Source organism: Hippoglossus hippoglossus, chromosome 22 (assembly GCF_009819705.1).
Source record: "Hippoglossus hippoglossus isolate fHipHip1 chromosome 22, fHipHip1.pri, whole genome shotgun sequence".
NCBI classification, from domain to species: Eukaryota; Metazoa; Chordata; class Actinopteri; order Pleuronectiformes; family Pleuronectidae; genus Hippoglossus; species Hippoglossus hippoglossus.
In genome coordinates, this window is record NC_047172.1 from 3,854,056 (window position 1) to 3,868,529 (window position 14,474).

The 14,474-nt window shown below is 39.4% G+C and overlaps 1 protein-coding gene across 2 annotated transcripts; it reads left to right on the forward strand.

The window, feature by feature from the left end:
• The first annotated feature begins 826 nt into the window (after positions 1-826).
• LOC117755907 (transmembrane protein 87A-like) lies at positions 827-13,721 on the forward strand. 2 transcript variants are annotated; one of them, XM_034576071.1, is made up of 20 exons: positions 828-1,088; positions 2,006-2,063; positions 3,014-3,111; positions 4,819-4,935; positions 5,061-5,108; positions 5,198-5,239; positions 5,354-5,480; positions 5,658-5,719; positions 6,029-6,212; positions 6,314-6,413; positions 6,531-6,624; positions 8,532-8,603; positions 8,731-8,839; positions 9,357-9,415; positions 9,582-9,685; positions 10,559-10,635; positions 11,189-11,253; positions 11,336-11,388; positions 11,676-11,706; positions 11,798-13,721. In XM_034576071.1, the coding sequence occupies exons 1-20, from the start codon at positions 852-854 to the stop codon at positions 11,837-11,839; spliced, it is 1,779 nt and encodes a 592-aa protein (XP_034431962.1). In that variant the 5' UTR covers positions 828-851; the 3' UTR covers positions 11,840-13,721. The 2 variants fall into 2 exon arrangements, with proteins under 2 accessions (XP_034431963.1, XP_034431962.1); XM_034576072.1 differs by lacking the exons at positions 11,189-11,253; positions 11,336-11,388; positions 11,676-11,706; positions 11,798-13,721 and adding an exon at positions 9,941-9,945 and having other exon boundaries at positions 827-1,088; positions 9,582-9,716; positions 10,513-10,601.
• The last annotated feature ends 753 nt before the right edge of the window (positions 13,722-14,474 follow it).

Below are 14,474 nucleotides of genomic sequence, written 5' to 3' on the forward strand. Positions count from 1 at the left end.
TAGTATAGTATAGTATATAGCTTTATTGTCAATTGTGCCATATGTACAGGACATAGACGGGATTCAAATGCCATTTCTCTCTGACCCCCGGTGTAAACATAAGTAGACAGAACATATAAGTACTCAAACAGTAGAGTATAGTAGTTTGTAATATAATATTTTGCATAGTATAGTATAGCATAGCATTGTATAGCATGGTAGCCTATGTCAAGTATGTAATATTGAATAGTATAGAATAGCATAGTCGACTATAGTATAGTATAGTACAGTATAGTAGTCTAGTCTATAATATAATATTTCGAAATGTATTGGATGGTGTAGTATAGTCTGGAATAGTATAGTAACATTTAGTGTAGTATGGTATAATTTGGTATGATATGGTAGAGTAGAGTAGAATTAAGTAGAGTAGAATAAAGTTGAGTAGAGTAGATTAGAGTAGAATAGAGTAGAATAGAGTAGAATAAAGTTGAGTAGAGTAGAAAAAAGTAGAGAAGAATAGAATAGAGTAGAATAACGTAGATTAGAGTAGAATATAGTAGAGTAGAATAGAGTAGAATAAAGTTGAGTAGAGTAGAAAAAAGTAGAGAAGAATAGAATAGAGTAGAATAACGTAGATTAGAGTAGAATATAATAAAGTATTCTAAAGTAGAGTAGAGTAGAATAGTGTAGAATAAAGTAGAGTAGATTATAGTAAAGTGTGATGTATATATTATATCATCAGTCTTCATCACAACAGCAGATGATGATATGTAAGTGATGTCGTGTCCTGAGTCAGAACCTGGGGACACCGCTCCCTGTGTGTTCCGCCCTCTAGCGGCAACAGAGTGAACTGCAGGGAGAACCGGAACTGGATGCGGATACAGCTCCGTGTGTCCCACAGACTGAAGCTACCACAGACAGTCTGTGTGTGTGTGTGTCTGTGCGTGTCTGTGTCTCTGTGTGTGTGTGTGAGAGTGAGTCCTGAACAAGTAGATGCTCAAGCCAAGAAGATGACAGATGCTCGTCGGTTACATTTGCTGCTGCTCGCGTCCGTCCTGCGTCTCGGCGTCGCGGCGGAAGTGTCCGTGTGGAGTGTGGACATCAACCCGGTCAGTGCTGCTCCTCCATCACCACCGTCACCGTCTGTGTTTACTGAGGGGGTTGTCACTCACACAACAGCTGTTAGCACGACGAAGCTAACTGGCTAACTGGCCGCTCCACTCACCTGTGTCCACCTGTCGGACGAGCTGCTTCTTCTCTGTGTCCTTGATCACTGCCGATCTGTCGCTGGGTCTAATGAAGGCGGATAAAACACCTGCAGATGGTTTACACGAGGAAATGAGGATTGTGTTGTAGTTGAGAGAAGAGAAGTTCCACCAGTTATTTCCTCTGGGAACAACAGAAGAAGTCATCTGGTCACGAATGTTATCAACCACATGTGTTATTGTCTAAAGGCTGAGTGGGTTTTAAAGGTCCAGTGTGTAAGAGTTGGCTGAAAGGGATCTATTGGCAGAAGTCATATTTTTCATAATATCAAATAATCCTAGTGATGTTTCATCTAAATTGTACAACTTGTTGTTTTCTTAACCCTAGAATGGGGCCCTTTATGTTTGCATACTTTATATTTGCATCAGGAAGCGGATCCTCTCTACGGAGGCAGCCATGTTTTTTTTTTTTATTAAAGGAGAAGCTGTTGTTTTTAGTCCTGACACAAATGATCATTAAACAATATTTATAGAGTCCCCTTTTTATAAAGTTGGACGGAGCACGGCTGCAAGAAGAAGATGGAGTGTGTCCCTGGACTGGTTGAAGGTCGACCACACTAATTAAGATTCCAACCGCCAGTTAATGTTCGTGACACATCTTCATTTGCATCATCAGGTGTTTGATTTATATCCTGATCGTTGCTGAAGGGCCTCCGGGTCTTAAGTGGCTTGAATAATGGATTTAATCATGTCTGAGTGATGCAGATGTCAGAGAGGAGCCTGAGCAGCAGCCGACTGATGTGTCTCTTTTGTATTTTCAGACACAAAATGCTGTGTTCCGGAAGACGCTGTACGCCAACACCACCATCTCTATGAAGTGTACGTTTTCTGACCTCTCCGTCATGCTCTGTTTTTCCATTGCCTCAAACAGGATTAGGGCAATGTGTGATTTGAAATAAGTACAAAGATCCTTTGTCCACTCAAGTTAAGCCTATTTGATCCCACGCAGGTTTTGACATTACCAAAAAAAACGAGTCTAACAGGTACATGAGTTGTTTTAAAGAAACACCCATCCAGCCCTCGTCTTCTTCCTCCTCTGAATGTTGATTTGGGAAATGATATGGCTTCACTTCCCTCAGAAGTTTTGACCCAGTTACAATCCACCAAAGGCTGGTTTAAAAAAACTAAATACAAAAAAAGTAACTCCTTCATCACAAGAGCTAGAAAATCGTTGCTGTCTATTTGCTAACGCCAGTTGTTTGCTAACGCCAGAGGACGCACCGTTGGGTTTAACATTTAAATGTCAGCTGGAGTGATACTGTTATGCTCCCACTGTGTGTTTATGAACCTCGGTGGTTTAAACTCCAAATGTGATTAATAAACCCAATGTACTGCAAACAGAGGGAATGCATAGGGGAACAAAATGTCAGCATGAGAAATCGTGTGAGAAAATTCTTGTTTTTTTCTTCAGAGACCCATAAATGCTTCGTTGTTTTTCACCTTCGGTTACAGTTAGTCCACAAAACGAGATGAGATTACCTGACATTTGCTGATTAGGTCGATAATTTAACTACATTACGCTTCAATCTGAGAAATCAAAACTCTCTCTGGAACAATTACATTTGTTTATTTGAGAAGTAAAGGATGCAACGCAACAGCATCTTGTAGGGAAAGGATGGAAGTCGACAATACACCGATTTATTTCCTGGAATTCGTACACAAACTTGTCATGTGATGGTGTGTAACAGGAAGTGGGATCTTTGTCCTATTACTGTCTACTTATCCAGCATCTCACCGCCTGAGTAACTGATGGTGTTCTCTCCCTGCAGTCCAGGGCGACCTAGCGTCGTGTGAACGAAACCTGGCGTTCAACATCAGCTGGTACCTGCGCTCCTCTGTTTGCTACAACGAGGTCTTCAACACACCGGTGAGTGTTGACCTTTTGATTCTTGATGTCTGACCCCTGACGTCTGTGAATGTAAATATCGCATAGTACTGTAGATGTAGTACATGTACATATATACAGCCAGCCTGACTTTTTAATATACAGAAATAGAAGAAATCAGGAAGGAATACTTGTTTTAGCGAAATGAACCAGTTTGTTCATATTCTCCATTCAAGCGCCGCCGATGTCAGACACACACCCGTCTACAAACCAATGTCAGGTATAGGTACAGTCGGTGATGACAACAGGACGTATGTTTTTAGTGCATTTCCTAAGTCACTAATTGTAGATTTTTCTGAAAAATTCATAAAATTGAGCATAGCATTTGATTTCCTTAGAGAAAAACAACGTTATCTATATTTTATTCCCCCATTTTACACTCTCAAAAACTTATCTTTGTCGGGTTTTCACCAGTTTGTCAGATTTGCTTTCACATTCAGCATCAAGAGGCTGTAACAGCAGCTGTGTTGCGTTCCTTTCTGAAGTGTTTTCACGGCCGGGGGTTCCTCTTCTGTCTTCGTACCGGCGCTGACTCTCTGTCCAGAAGCATCTCGAGCACAGCTGCTGCTCGGCCTCTGATGCTCGTCACCTTGTCAGTGTTCGTCTCAAAGCAGGCGGTCAAAAAGGGAGAATACATATATATATATATAAAGGTCACCTGCAGCCCGATCGGGACTTTTTCATTCAGATGTTCTATGAAATGTCAACGTCTGCTTCTTTCAGCCTCCTGACATTTCTCTAGAGCAGGCGAGGCAGCACGATGAGAGCAGCTGACATTGTTTTCCTCTTTGTTCTTTACTTTATGGCAGACGACAAGAAACTAGTGAGGCCGTCCTCAACACTTCCAGAAAATATTCAACAACGCACTTTATAATATCTTAGATCTGAAGCCAAGTATCTGACTTCATCATTTATTAACCTGAAACAGTAAATCGTCTGCGCGTTAATTCCCGGTTGTCACCGTTAAACTGCACCGACAAGCTCATGTGTGGCTCAGATGTGCAGCTTCACTGTAAAGCTGTTGTGTAAGCAGCAAAGCGTGTGATTTATTTTACTGTATCTACCAGCAAGGGCTCTTTTATTGAGCCTCTATCAGACCTTGGACTTTTACTACCTTGTCTGTTCAAGCAGGATTCACATCCGTAACTTCAGTGTTTCTTAGTGTGACAGATGTCTAAGTTTTACTGTATTACACGTGGTGTGATGGTGATGTTGAAATGAAAGTATTTGTAGGTTAAGGTCATATTTCGTACTCTTCCTCATAGTAACAACGATTGAATTTGAGCAAAAAACCTTTTTTTCCCCTCTTATTAGATTAAATTGAATCAAACTTTCACTGGGTTTCGCTTTGATTCCTGCTCCACACATTTAGTTGTTTGCAGCCTCATTCTGTCATCTGGGGTTTTTATCTTTTCACATCACGTGGTCGTTGGATGCAACTTTTACTCAGAGCAGGTTTATTAAGTCAAGATTTTGTGTGATTTATTTTTAATATTAATTATTCAAAGTCTATTTTTGTATATAGATGGAAATTAGGTGTATCTCTCATCCCTCCATGTAAATACACAGCTAATGTTTCTACCTGTGTCTGTGCTTAGTGGTTTTTTTTATCATCAAACACTGTTGGATCTTGTTATTTTAATTTACAGTCAATGCAAAGTGGATTTCTTTCCTCACTTCTGTCTGCAGGACAACAAAGCCACGAACATGTTTGGGATGGACCACATGCTGAAAGATGGCTGGAGCGGCTTCTACAGTCAGGGCTACATGTACTTCGACAACTGCACCTCCCTCTTCCTGCCGAAGGTGAGTTGCCATACAACCGAAAAGAACTTAAACAGAGGATTGCACATTTCTGTTTAACCTCAGTGTTTTATTCATTCGTCTTGTGTTTTTCTTATTCACATCTTTTGCTCTGTCCTCTCACCCAGGTCTATTATAGTGACTTCAACCCATATCAGCCCCTGACCAGCCCAAAGGTGAGTCACTGATCAAGCTGATGTACACTCCTGAAAAAGGAATCGACCCCTTGACCCCCTTTTTTAAAAATCATTTCTGTTCTTTTTAGAGTGACCCATCAAATCAGAGCTTCATTTGGCCTGACAAACCGGTAAGACGTGATTTCATTACTTTTAACACAAATGTTTAAAATCTCTTAAGTCTTTCCAGAGGTCAAACTGTTTGTTTGTTTTACATGTCACATACACTAATGTTCATTTTCCAGGACATCAGTGCAGTGGCCAAAGCCTGGGAGGACAGTCCCTATCTGTTCATAGTGAAAGTGCAGCCCTTGTTCCGTGGAGTTGACGATGAAGACATTGGCGCCGAGCAGCTCAACTTTGCTTTCACGAGTGAGAAAAGACCCCGTTTGTTTCGCTTCAAGAGCTTTTGAGTCTTTCATGTTCACTCATTAGGGAAATTGGTTTTTTAGAAAATTTAAGAGAGGAAAATAGCCAGAAAGAATATTTATTTTTCAAGTGACAGTTTTGTGTCAGTGCATGTGATTTATTTTAGTTTCCTCTCCCCAGTGAAAGTTGAGATGAAGGGACCATACGACTACTCCTCTCCAGCAGACTGGCCACTCATGATGGTATGTACTTTAAGTTACACTTGAGGGAATGTCTTAGAATGTTTTTGTTTTCTTAAGCTTTCAAACATCTTGTGAGATTCAGCGGACGGATTTTCTCAATGACTTTAGAGAATGAGGTTGAAAGCTTGAGAAAGTTAAACCCTTTTTTGTTAAAGGTCAAGAATGAACACTAGGAATATTCTCTCATAGTCCACAGCTTTAAAAATGAGAATATTGGTCTTCAGAAATCAAAACATAACCTTTGCAAACAGCTTTTTAATGACAAAACTTCTAATTTTCTTCTTCTTCTTCTTCTTCTGTCCGTCCCAGTTCTTCATGATCATGTGCATTGTGTACGTCCTGTTCGGGGCTGTCTGGCTCTTCTGGTGCGCCTGCTACTGGAGAGATCTGTTGCGGATTCAGTTCTGGATTGGCGGCGTCATCATCCTCGGCATGCTCGAGAAAGCTGTGTTTTACTCCGAGTACCAGAGCATCCGTTACAAAGGAGACTATGGTCGGTCGATTTTAAACGTGTTTCCTTCTGCTGTTTTGATTTTCTCTTCACGTGAGTCTCAAACTAATTATTTTTATTTGCGTGTGTTTTTCTCTACTCAGTTCAAGGTGCTGTGATTTTTGCTGAGCTGCTCTCTGCACTCAAAAGATCTTTAGCTCGAATCCTGGTCCTCATTGTCAGTCTTGGCTATGGGATAGTCAAGTAAGTTTAATTTTTAAGGTTTTGCCATTTAAGATTTCTCAAAATGTTCAAGTAGTTGCATTATAAAACACATTGGTATTGTTAAATTGAACTCTGTGGGTTTCCGTACCTGTGTAGGCCCAGGCTGGGGACCACAGTGCACCGGCTGGCAGCTGTTGGGCTTCTGTACCTGCTTTTCTCCTCTGTGGAGGGAGTCCTGAGAGTGACGGGTGTAAGTATTCACCGTCATCATAATCACTTTCCTTTCAAACTCAGCTCTCATCTGGCAGATGATTGTCTAACATATGAAAACCGTAGTCGTATGGTATTACATACTCATACTGATGCTCACTAAAGCCTTATGAAACAAACTTTAGAATGTTATAAACTTGTTAAACGTATAAATCCTAAGAATTCACTCCTGGTTGAAAGTGCAAACTAATACCACAGCAAACTCTTCTTGAGCAGCCACAGAAACGCACATTGTTTTGATAAAGAAGTCAGTAAATAATCATTATTTAGCCATGATCTGATTTCATACTAAAGCCAGATGAAGACACAGTAAGAGGAGTTGTTTACATTGGAAATCAGCTCACTGTCACTGCTCCCTCTTGTTTCATAACTTTCAAACTGAGCCAGTGTCGTAAAATACCTAAAAATACCTTTTTTTTTTTGGGGTGAACGGTCCCTGTCTGCTTTGACCTGAACGTCTTGAGACCCGGTGTATTGCCAGTTGAATGCTTTTATTCTGAAAGAGCAGCAGTAGGACTCGTTTGATTTGCATGAGGTGAGAAACTAAAGAGTGACCGTGTAAAACTGAGACTGATATCTGTGAGATCAAATTAAAGTGTGTCTAGCGTGTGTGAGTTGGAGGGAATTTGAATTACATATATTGGAATCTCTAGCACTAACAATAAAAATTATTATACTGAGAGCTTACTCGAATTATTGGATCCATTTAATGTCTTTAATTCCGACTATTAAATTAATGTGAGTCTTAAAGACTACAGCTTTCCATTGTCTGCAACTTGGTAGCTTCAGATTACATCAAGAGATTTTAGTTTCATAGATCCTGATAGTAGACACACCAACCATCAAACCGGAGAAGAACTGCTGTTTCTAAACTAAATATTTTAGAGAGGAAAGATATTTTACCATTTATACTTAACTTCTAAGCCTTAAATATCAATTCCCAAATGGCCACAGTTGAATTTTATTCAGGCAAAAAAAAATGAAGCCACTGTTTTTTTTTTTAACTAGATTATCTGGTGGTGTATTTTTATATAAAAGCCCAGCGCAGCTTTCAAGGCAGGACGAATAAGTAGGTTTGATTTTGAGTGGAGGGGACAATGGCGAGAGAAGGTTATGCAGGGATTCAGTCTCCGGAAGGCAGAGAAGTGATGATAATGGGAAACGACAATTTTGATCCAGGAGTGATTTTTACAAAATAGAGCCAAAGACGCTGCAGCAATTTCAAAAGGTCATGAAAACACAATCTTACACAAACAAACACAAGATAAGAGGGACAGGGAGAGGAACGAAGAGAGCTGGTGCACTTTGGTGAGCAGATGTGTTTTGTCAGGAGGCAGCTGGAGACTTAAATCTTCACCAGATCCCAACAGAAGAGAAGCTTTTTTAGAAAATACAACTTCCCTTAGGATGAAGTGATTCTCTTCTCTTTCAGTCACCATCACACAAACATATGGTCAAATGTTTGTGAACGCAAATGCATCCTGGGCCATAATGAAGGACGGCAAATTGAACTTCTGTTTCACAAAGAACAGAAAATGTTTGTGTTTATCTGCAAATAGATCTGATCGCATGTGCTCACCTTAGACTGGATGATAAGATGGTCAATCAACTAATTAAAACCAAGCTCACTGGAAAAATAAACAACATCAGTGTGATAAGAACTACCTAAAAAGACAGAAACCATTTATTTGAGTGTTGTGTATTTTTGTGCCGTCCACTAACATGGAGGAGGTGGCGTTTTTGACCGATTCTCTTTGGCTTCACCTGTGGGGATCTGTCTGTGTGGGGGTCACTCAGTGCATGTTGTGACACATTGTGACTTGTGATTGAAGACTCATGTTAACGGGTCTGTTTTGTGAACCCTGTCTCTCGTCTCCTGTCTCTCAGGGTTTCTATGGGACGGTTGCCCTGGTTGCTAATCTCAGCCTCTCCCTCATCGACTCCTGTGTCATGTGGTGGATATCCTTTACTCGAGCAGCGCCATGAAAAACTCTTGAGGCTTAACAGTATATGCTTTGCCGATATAAGCCTTTAATCTCGCTCATTCTAATGTATACACAACACGTTCTCCTTGACTTACATCTACATTTTCATCAGTCTGTCCCAAACCACTCGTCTCTTGAAGCTCCGCAGGAACATAGTGAAGCTGTCTTTGTATCAGCACTTCACCAACACGCTCATCTTCTCGGTTCTGGGTGAGTTATGAGAAAGTATTCTGTCTCTGCTCTCGGCTCCTCGAGGGCGAGAAAAGAAATGGGATGTTAATGCAGAAACAGCTGCTGCGTGATGATCAGTTAACTTCCAGAAACCGACTGATGCATGTTTCAGTTTGTGTTGTTTGGAAAATGTAACCTGCAAGTTGCAGTAAACAGAATCATTTTGGGAAATACATCTACTTGTTTACTCTTGGAGATAAAAAGACTCGAAGCTGGAGCCAAACAGTTGTTAGCTTTCCTTGACTTGAAGATAAATGAGCAGGCATGTTTTTCACATAACAAACTATTCCTTTAACATATCTGCCCCATACTGCTTCAGTGTGCACCTCATGTATTTAAATTAGGTAAATGCATTTATATAACCTTTGTCAACCCTCTGGCTGCAATAACCTTTTGTTCAGTGTCTAGTTCTGGGGGGTTTCATCTGTTGTTTCTAAGCATTTGCATATTGTTTGCAGACGTCTGTATGAAACCCGTGTTTACTCTCTATCCTCAGCTTCTATCATATTCATCATCTGGACCACCAAAGTCTTCAAGCTGGTAGACTGCCAGACGGTCAGTTTGTTTTCTGTTACCGATTGATGGTTGTGTTGTGTTGCCGTCCTCTCCGCGAGGTTTCCGTCTCCTGTTTACACAGAGATTGGAAAGTTTAAGTTTTCCTTTCAACTGGATAAAAGCCATCGACTTTATTCTCTCGATTCTATTTTCATCCTGTCTCCAGGGCTGGAGGGACTTGTGGGTAGACGATGCCTTCTGGCGTCTCCTGTTCTCCACCATTCTGCTGGTCATCATGGTTCTGCTGCGGCCGTCTGCCAACAGTCAGAGGTCAGAGGCGAACTGGGGTCCACAAACTTCCACAAACTTCCACAAACTTCCTACAGTTGTAACCCACTTGTGGCCAGGTTACAATCTACTAGGTCCGATGAGGAGCTGAGGGACATAGACTGTAATAACCATAAATAAAAGTACACACAATACACAAGCAATTAAATGCAAAGTGTAACTTTATTAACTTAAAGTGGCAGGTGATAATTCACAAGCACTTGGAAAAACATTTGTATGAAAATCAAATTGGGCCCTTTTTAAAAATAAATCAGTTGTTTTACGTCAGTCGTCTTTAAAGTCTGTTTCCTGTGATCAGTCTTGATGTGTTTTGTCAGTCCACTGGTTAATGACAGTGACTGTTCCTGTGACGATTCCTTAAAAGAGTGTGCACCCTTTATTAGTGTATGTCCCAGTCCGGGTGTCCAGCACCACCCTACCACCACAGGGAATATTCAATGGATCTCTTCTTCCAGATGGAATCACGTCGGGAGGCTCGTCATTAATACGAAAGGATCCTCAAGTTGTTCTCACTCTGTCCATAAGACCTTTAAGAGTTTGTTTGATCTTTATGTTTCACAACAATCATACTAAAGCATAACACTCACATAACATTAAGTTAAACATACTGTATAACACTTAATGATAATATGTTCAGGCCTCGCGTTACACTCTAATTCAAGTTCAACTCTCACTACCTGCTGAATCTGCTAATCACGTTAAGCTGGAGGCGGGACGTGATCAAACTCTCACTTCTGAGTGGCTGATCTCACTCTACCGATCGAGGCGTGATCCTTGATGTACATTTGAACCCTTCACTGTAACTGGGTTACACAGAGTTAACATAATTCAGCGTTTTGTTCTCTTTCCTCTTAGGTTCTCCCACTCCCCTTTGATTGATGAAGACGACGAAGAGGAGGAGGCCAAGGAGCCCATGCTGAGTGAAGCTTTTGGTAAGACCTCCTTCCTTCCATTGCAAGACCAGCAAAGCGTTTGGCCCGAGGCTGCTTATTATTGAGAACATCTGCGTCAGATAGTGTTTGGAATATTAATGCATGTTGTATTAGTGCAGTTCAGATGCTCGACAACCAGGGAAATAACTGTAAATCGACTTTTAGATAAATCTTGTACCACAGCAACCCAGTGTCCCAGCTAACAACCTCCCTGGTGACCTTATAAAGATTAATATGATGTGTGTTTAATGTGAAAACGTTCGTGTCCCAGTCTCTTCTGATGCCATATTTAAACTTACCATATTTAATTACATCCACTTATCTGCAAATCATCAGACAAACTTTGTCAGTTGTGATGTAATGTTATATAATCCAGTGTTATCAAGGCCACGATCTAAATCTGTTCACGCAAACATGTCAAGAAGAGATTAGTTTAAAAAATCTCATCATATATTCATACTCAACATTTTGTAACCTAATTATGTTAAAATCATGTCATTGAACAAGGGGCTTTCATGTCGTCTCAGTTGACTCTGGTCTTTTCTTTTTTCAGAGGGGATGAAGATGAGGGGCTCAAAGCCTGAAAGTAATGGATCTCAGAAGCTGTTGAGTAAAGAGGTTTGTTGACTGTCATCCTCTCTCTTTCATCCATTCACTGTTATGCTCATGCATGATTTAACACTTTTCCATTTCTACACAGGATGAAGACCTTAAATGGGTCGAGGAGAACATCCCTACGACTGTTGCTGACGTGTAAGTAGTAAATTAAAATTTTAGACATCCCTGTGACGTCATGGTTGCGTGGAAAATATCCCATAATGGTTTCACCAGTACAGCGTTTTGCTTAAAACACAGTATTACACTGCCTGGAATTTGTGAGAATAAGTAATTGGTTTAAAACTGTGATTCTTTTTAATTTCAGCTCATGTAAGTTTATTGTAATGTAGCTTTACAGAACTATAAAAAATACACTGTTCATACTCAGAATCAGTCAAGCTATAGAGCTCCTTCTTTAAACTCTGCTTTCTCTCTCCGTACAGAGCTCTTCCTGTAATGCTAGATGAGGAAGAGGTAAAGACTCTTCCTACTTTCTTCTTTTGACATTAATTACTGTGCTGACATTGTTATAACTGTACATGCTTTATTCTGTGTTCTCTTACAGGAACTCCTGAAAACCAAGATGGAGAGATCCAAAATGGAGTAGAAACTAAATGTAAGAATGAAAAGAAAACAAATTCACTGAGGCAGCAATGAATGCAATCTGAGTGATCTGATTACCCCCCCCACCCCCCAAAAAAAGATGTTTCTCACCGGACACTTTTTAACTTTTCAAATTTGACAGTTGTTGTGTGATATACGTTAATAAGCTCAAAGAAGCATGTGTTATGTTAAGGTGGTGCGGTGGCTTGGCTGCTGTCACTGATTGTCTCCACGGACATTCTGCAACCGGGTTGACACTGAAGAGTTCCACAGCAGAGCACTCTGATTGGTGTTTCATTCGATCGATTTGTTTCAGTTGAGCAGAACCTGGGCAGTTTACACGATGCCCTCATGAAAAAAATATATATTTATCAAAATGTTGCCCTGTGGGTCGTGTTGGTTTCTTAAGAACCGGCGTGAGGATGAAAACAAAAGGTTTTACCTCCCGCTTCAAATTGCAAAAGTGACCGTGATATTTGTAGGAACTCGCGCGAGGACCAATTTGGAATCTGTTCAGGTACAAATCAAATTTCTTGGTCGTCCTCACAGCCAAGAAATCAGTCACTGGTATGAATGGAGGGGGAAATGCATACTGAGAGCACCAAGTTATTTTGCATAGTAAAAGATTATATAAAATTATATAACACAACGTGGTTTAAACTCTATATTCAGAGAAGTGCTGTGCCATAACTTTATCGTCAAAATAATGCTGTCCTCAGCAAATCTTATTACATATTTAATAGGTCACCTGATATGACACATATTTATTATTTAAATGAGCAACTACATGGTATGAGTAACCATTTAGCCAAGAGGAGTAATGTCTTTATGCTTCTGTCCTGCCATTGAACATTTCCTGATTTCTAATAGCTGAACCAGTAAATGATAAATGTCTCATTGTTAACTCACAGCTAGCTCTTTGTTGTCCATCTCTATTTGCCACTGTTACTTTATATGAACGTAACCGCACCAGTGGATATCGATACTTTAAGCATATCACAGCTATCAAGGGAAAATGTGACAGGAATACACAAGTGGGCTGTGTTAGTGTAATGACACATGAAACTCTTATCATAGTGAAGTATATATATTCTATTATACACTCCAGTCGTCCATTTCATAGACGGGATCGTTGCACCAGATCACCTCTCGTTACACAGAGTAGACCAAGCAAGTGATTGTGTGATTTGTTTTCAAGCTTGTACTGACACATGACACACTCCATGGTCCTCCGTGGGAAAACTGTACGAACAGGCAGGTTTTCGTGTATAAGCCGTCATGAGACTTAAGTTAATGTGTTTTGAATTTTTGTTTAAAAAGTAAAATTTGGTATCTAACAGCTATAGGATCCAGGTCCGCTTCATGTAAACGTTGATTTTTCTTTTAGTTACTGAGTCTGAGAAACCTTTCATAAGCTTTGTGTATGTGGTTTGGGCCTAAATTCAAATATACATGTCACTAACAAAATGTATGTAATCCTTTACACTCACCTTCCACTAACTGGGCCAGAGTTTTATTTTAGGTCTTCACCCAAACTCAGTGGTGCAGGTTAGTTTAAAAAAAAATAGTGTATATGATAAATTCATATTAATTTCACCACATATACAGATTCCTTTGAACCAATCCCATTCACACTCCAAAATGATCTTCTTCCTTATGTGGCAGAATGATATCCCCGTCCCAGTCTACTGCAGTATGTGTGGATATTCTAAATTCCTTAATTTATGTTTTCTTTTTATATATTTGTTCAAGTCTTGTTGAGGATATTTATTTTAGAGAGATGCCGAAGCCCAATTTTTGGATGTGAGTCTGCATTGTAATGTGAAGCTGATGATATTGTGGCTTTTTTGCGTGTGTCTTGCAAATAAAATTTATATTGAAACATGGTTCAAGTGTCAGTGGTTGTGTGTATTCAGGATACATTACTATTGTCTTTGGAGCAATTTGTACGACTTTAGCATATTGTGAATTATTATTCCATTATATATTTGTACTTCACGGTCAAAATAAATGTGGCAAAAATAGTATAGAAGTCTATCATAAAATAGTATGACCATTAAAAAAAGGAGCTGCAACATTAAATTGATCCAAAAAGGTAACGTAGTAAGACTCAAAAACGAATCCACTAAAATAATAAAACAGCAAAAATATATATATATTAACTACACTCGTCGTAGAATATTAGCAAACTCAACACTGGAGAACATTGTCTTTCTTAGATTAAAATAACAAAATAATTCAAATACAAAATAAGAGTATGTGGGTATCTTTTTTCTACTTTCCTTTAAGTTCACATTTTTTAGTGTTTAATGTTTGCATTGTACTCTTTTTTTTTTAATGACTGTTTAATATTCAACATATAAATTTGTTCTAAATTTCAGTGTAACTGCAGAAGACAGGACTTTCAAAAAATAGACTTCAATGAGTCATAATATGTAAACATGACAAATAAATGCAAGGGAATGTGACATGTTTTAGAATATAGGAGAAGATGGTGAATATCCCTTGAACGTTTGAATCTTTCTGCATAATTGAAGTTACTTAAAAAATATATAAATGGATAGTAAATAAAAAAATATAAAACTAGGAAATTAATATTACAGTTAAAAGAGTAAAGATGAGTCGATTTGATTTTGAGA

Coding starts and splice junctions, on each gene's coding strand:
- LOC117755907 (XM_034576071.1), top strand. CDS start 852: ATGCGGATACAGCTCCGTGTGTCCCACAGACTGAAGCTACCACAGACA. Junction 1,089..2,005: donor GGAGTGTGGACATCAACCCG/GTCAGTGCTGCT, acceptor TTGTATTTTCAG/ACACAAAATGCTGTGTTCCG. Junction 6,414..6,530: donor CTTGGCTATGGGATAGTCAA/GTAAGTTTAATT, acceptor GTACCTGTGTAG/GCCCAGGCTGGGGACCACAG.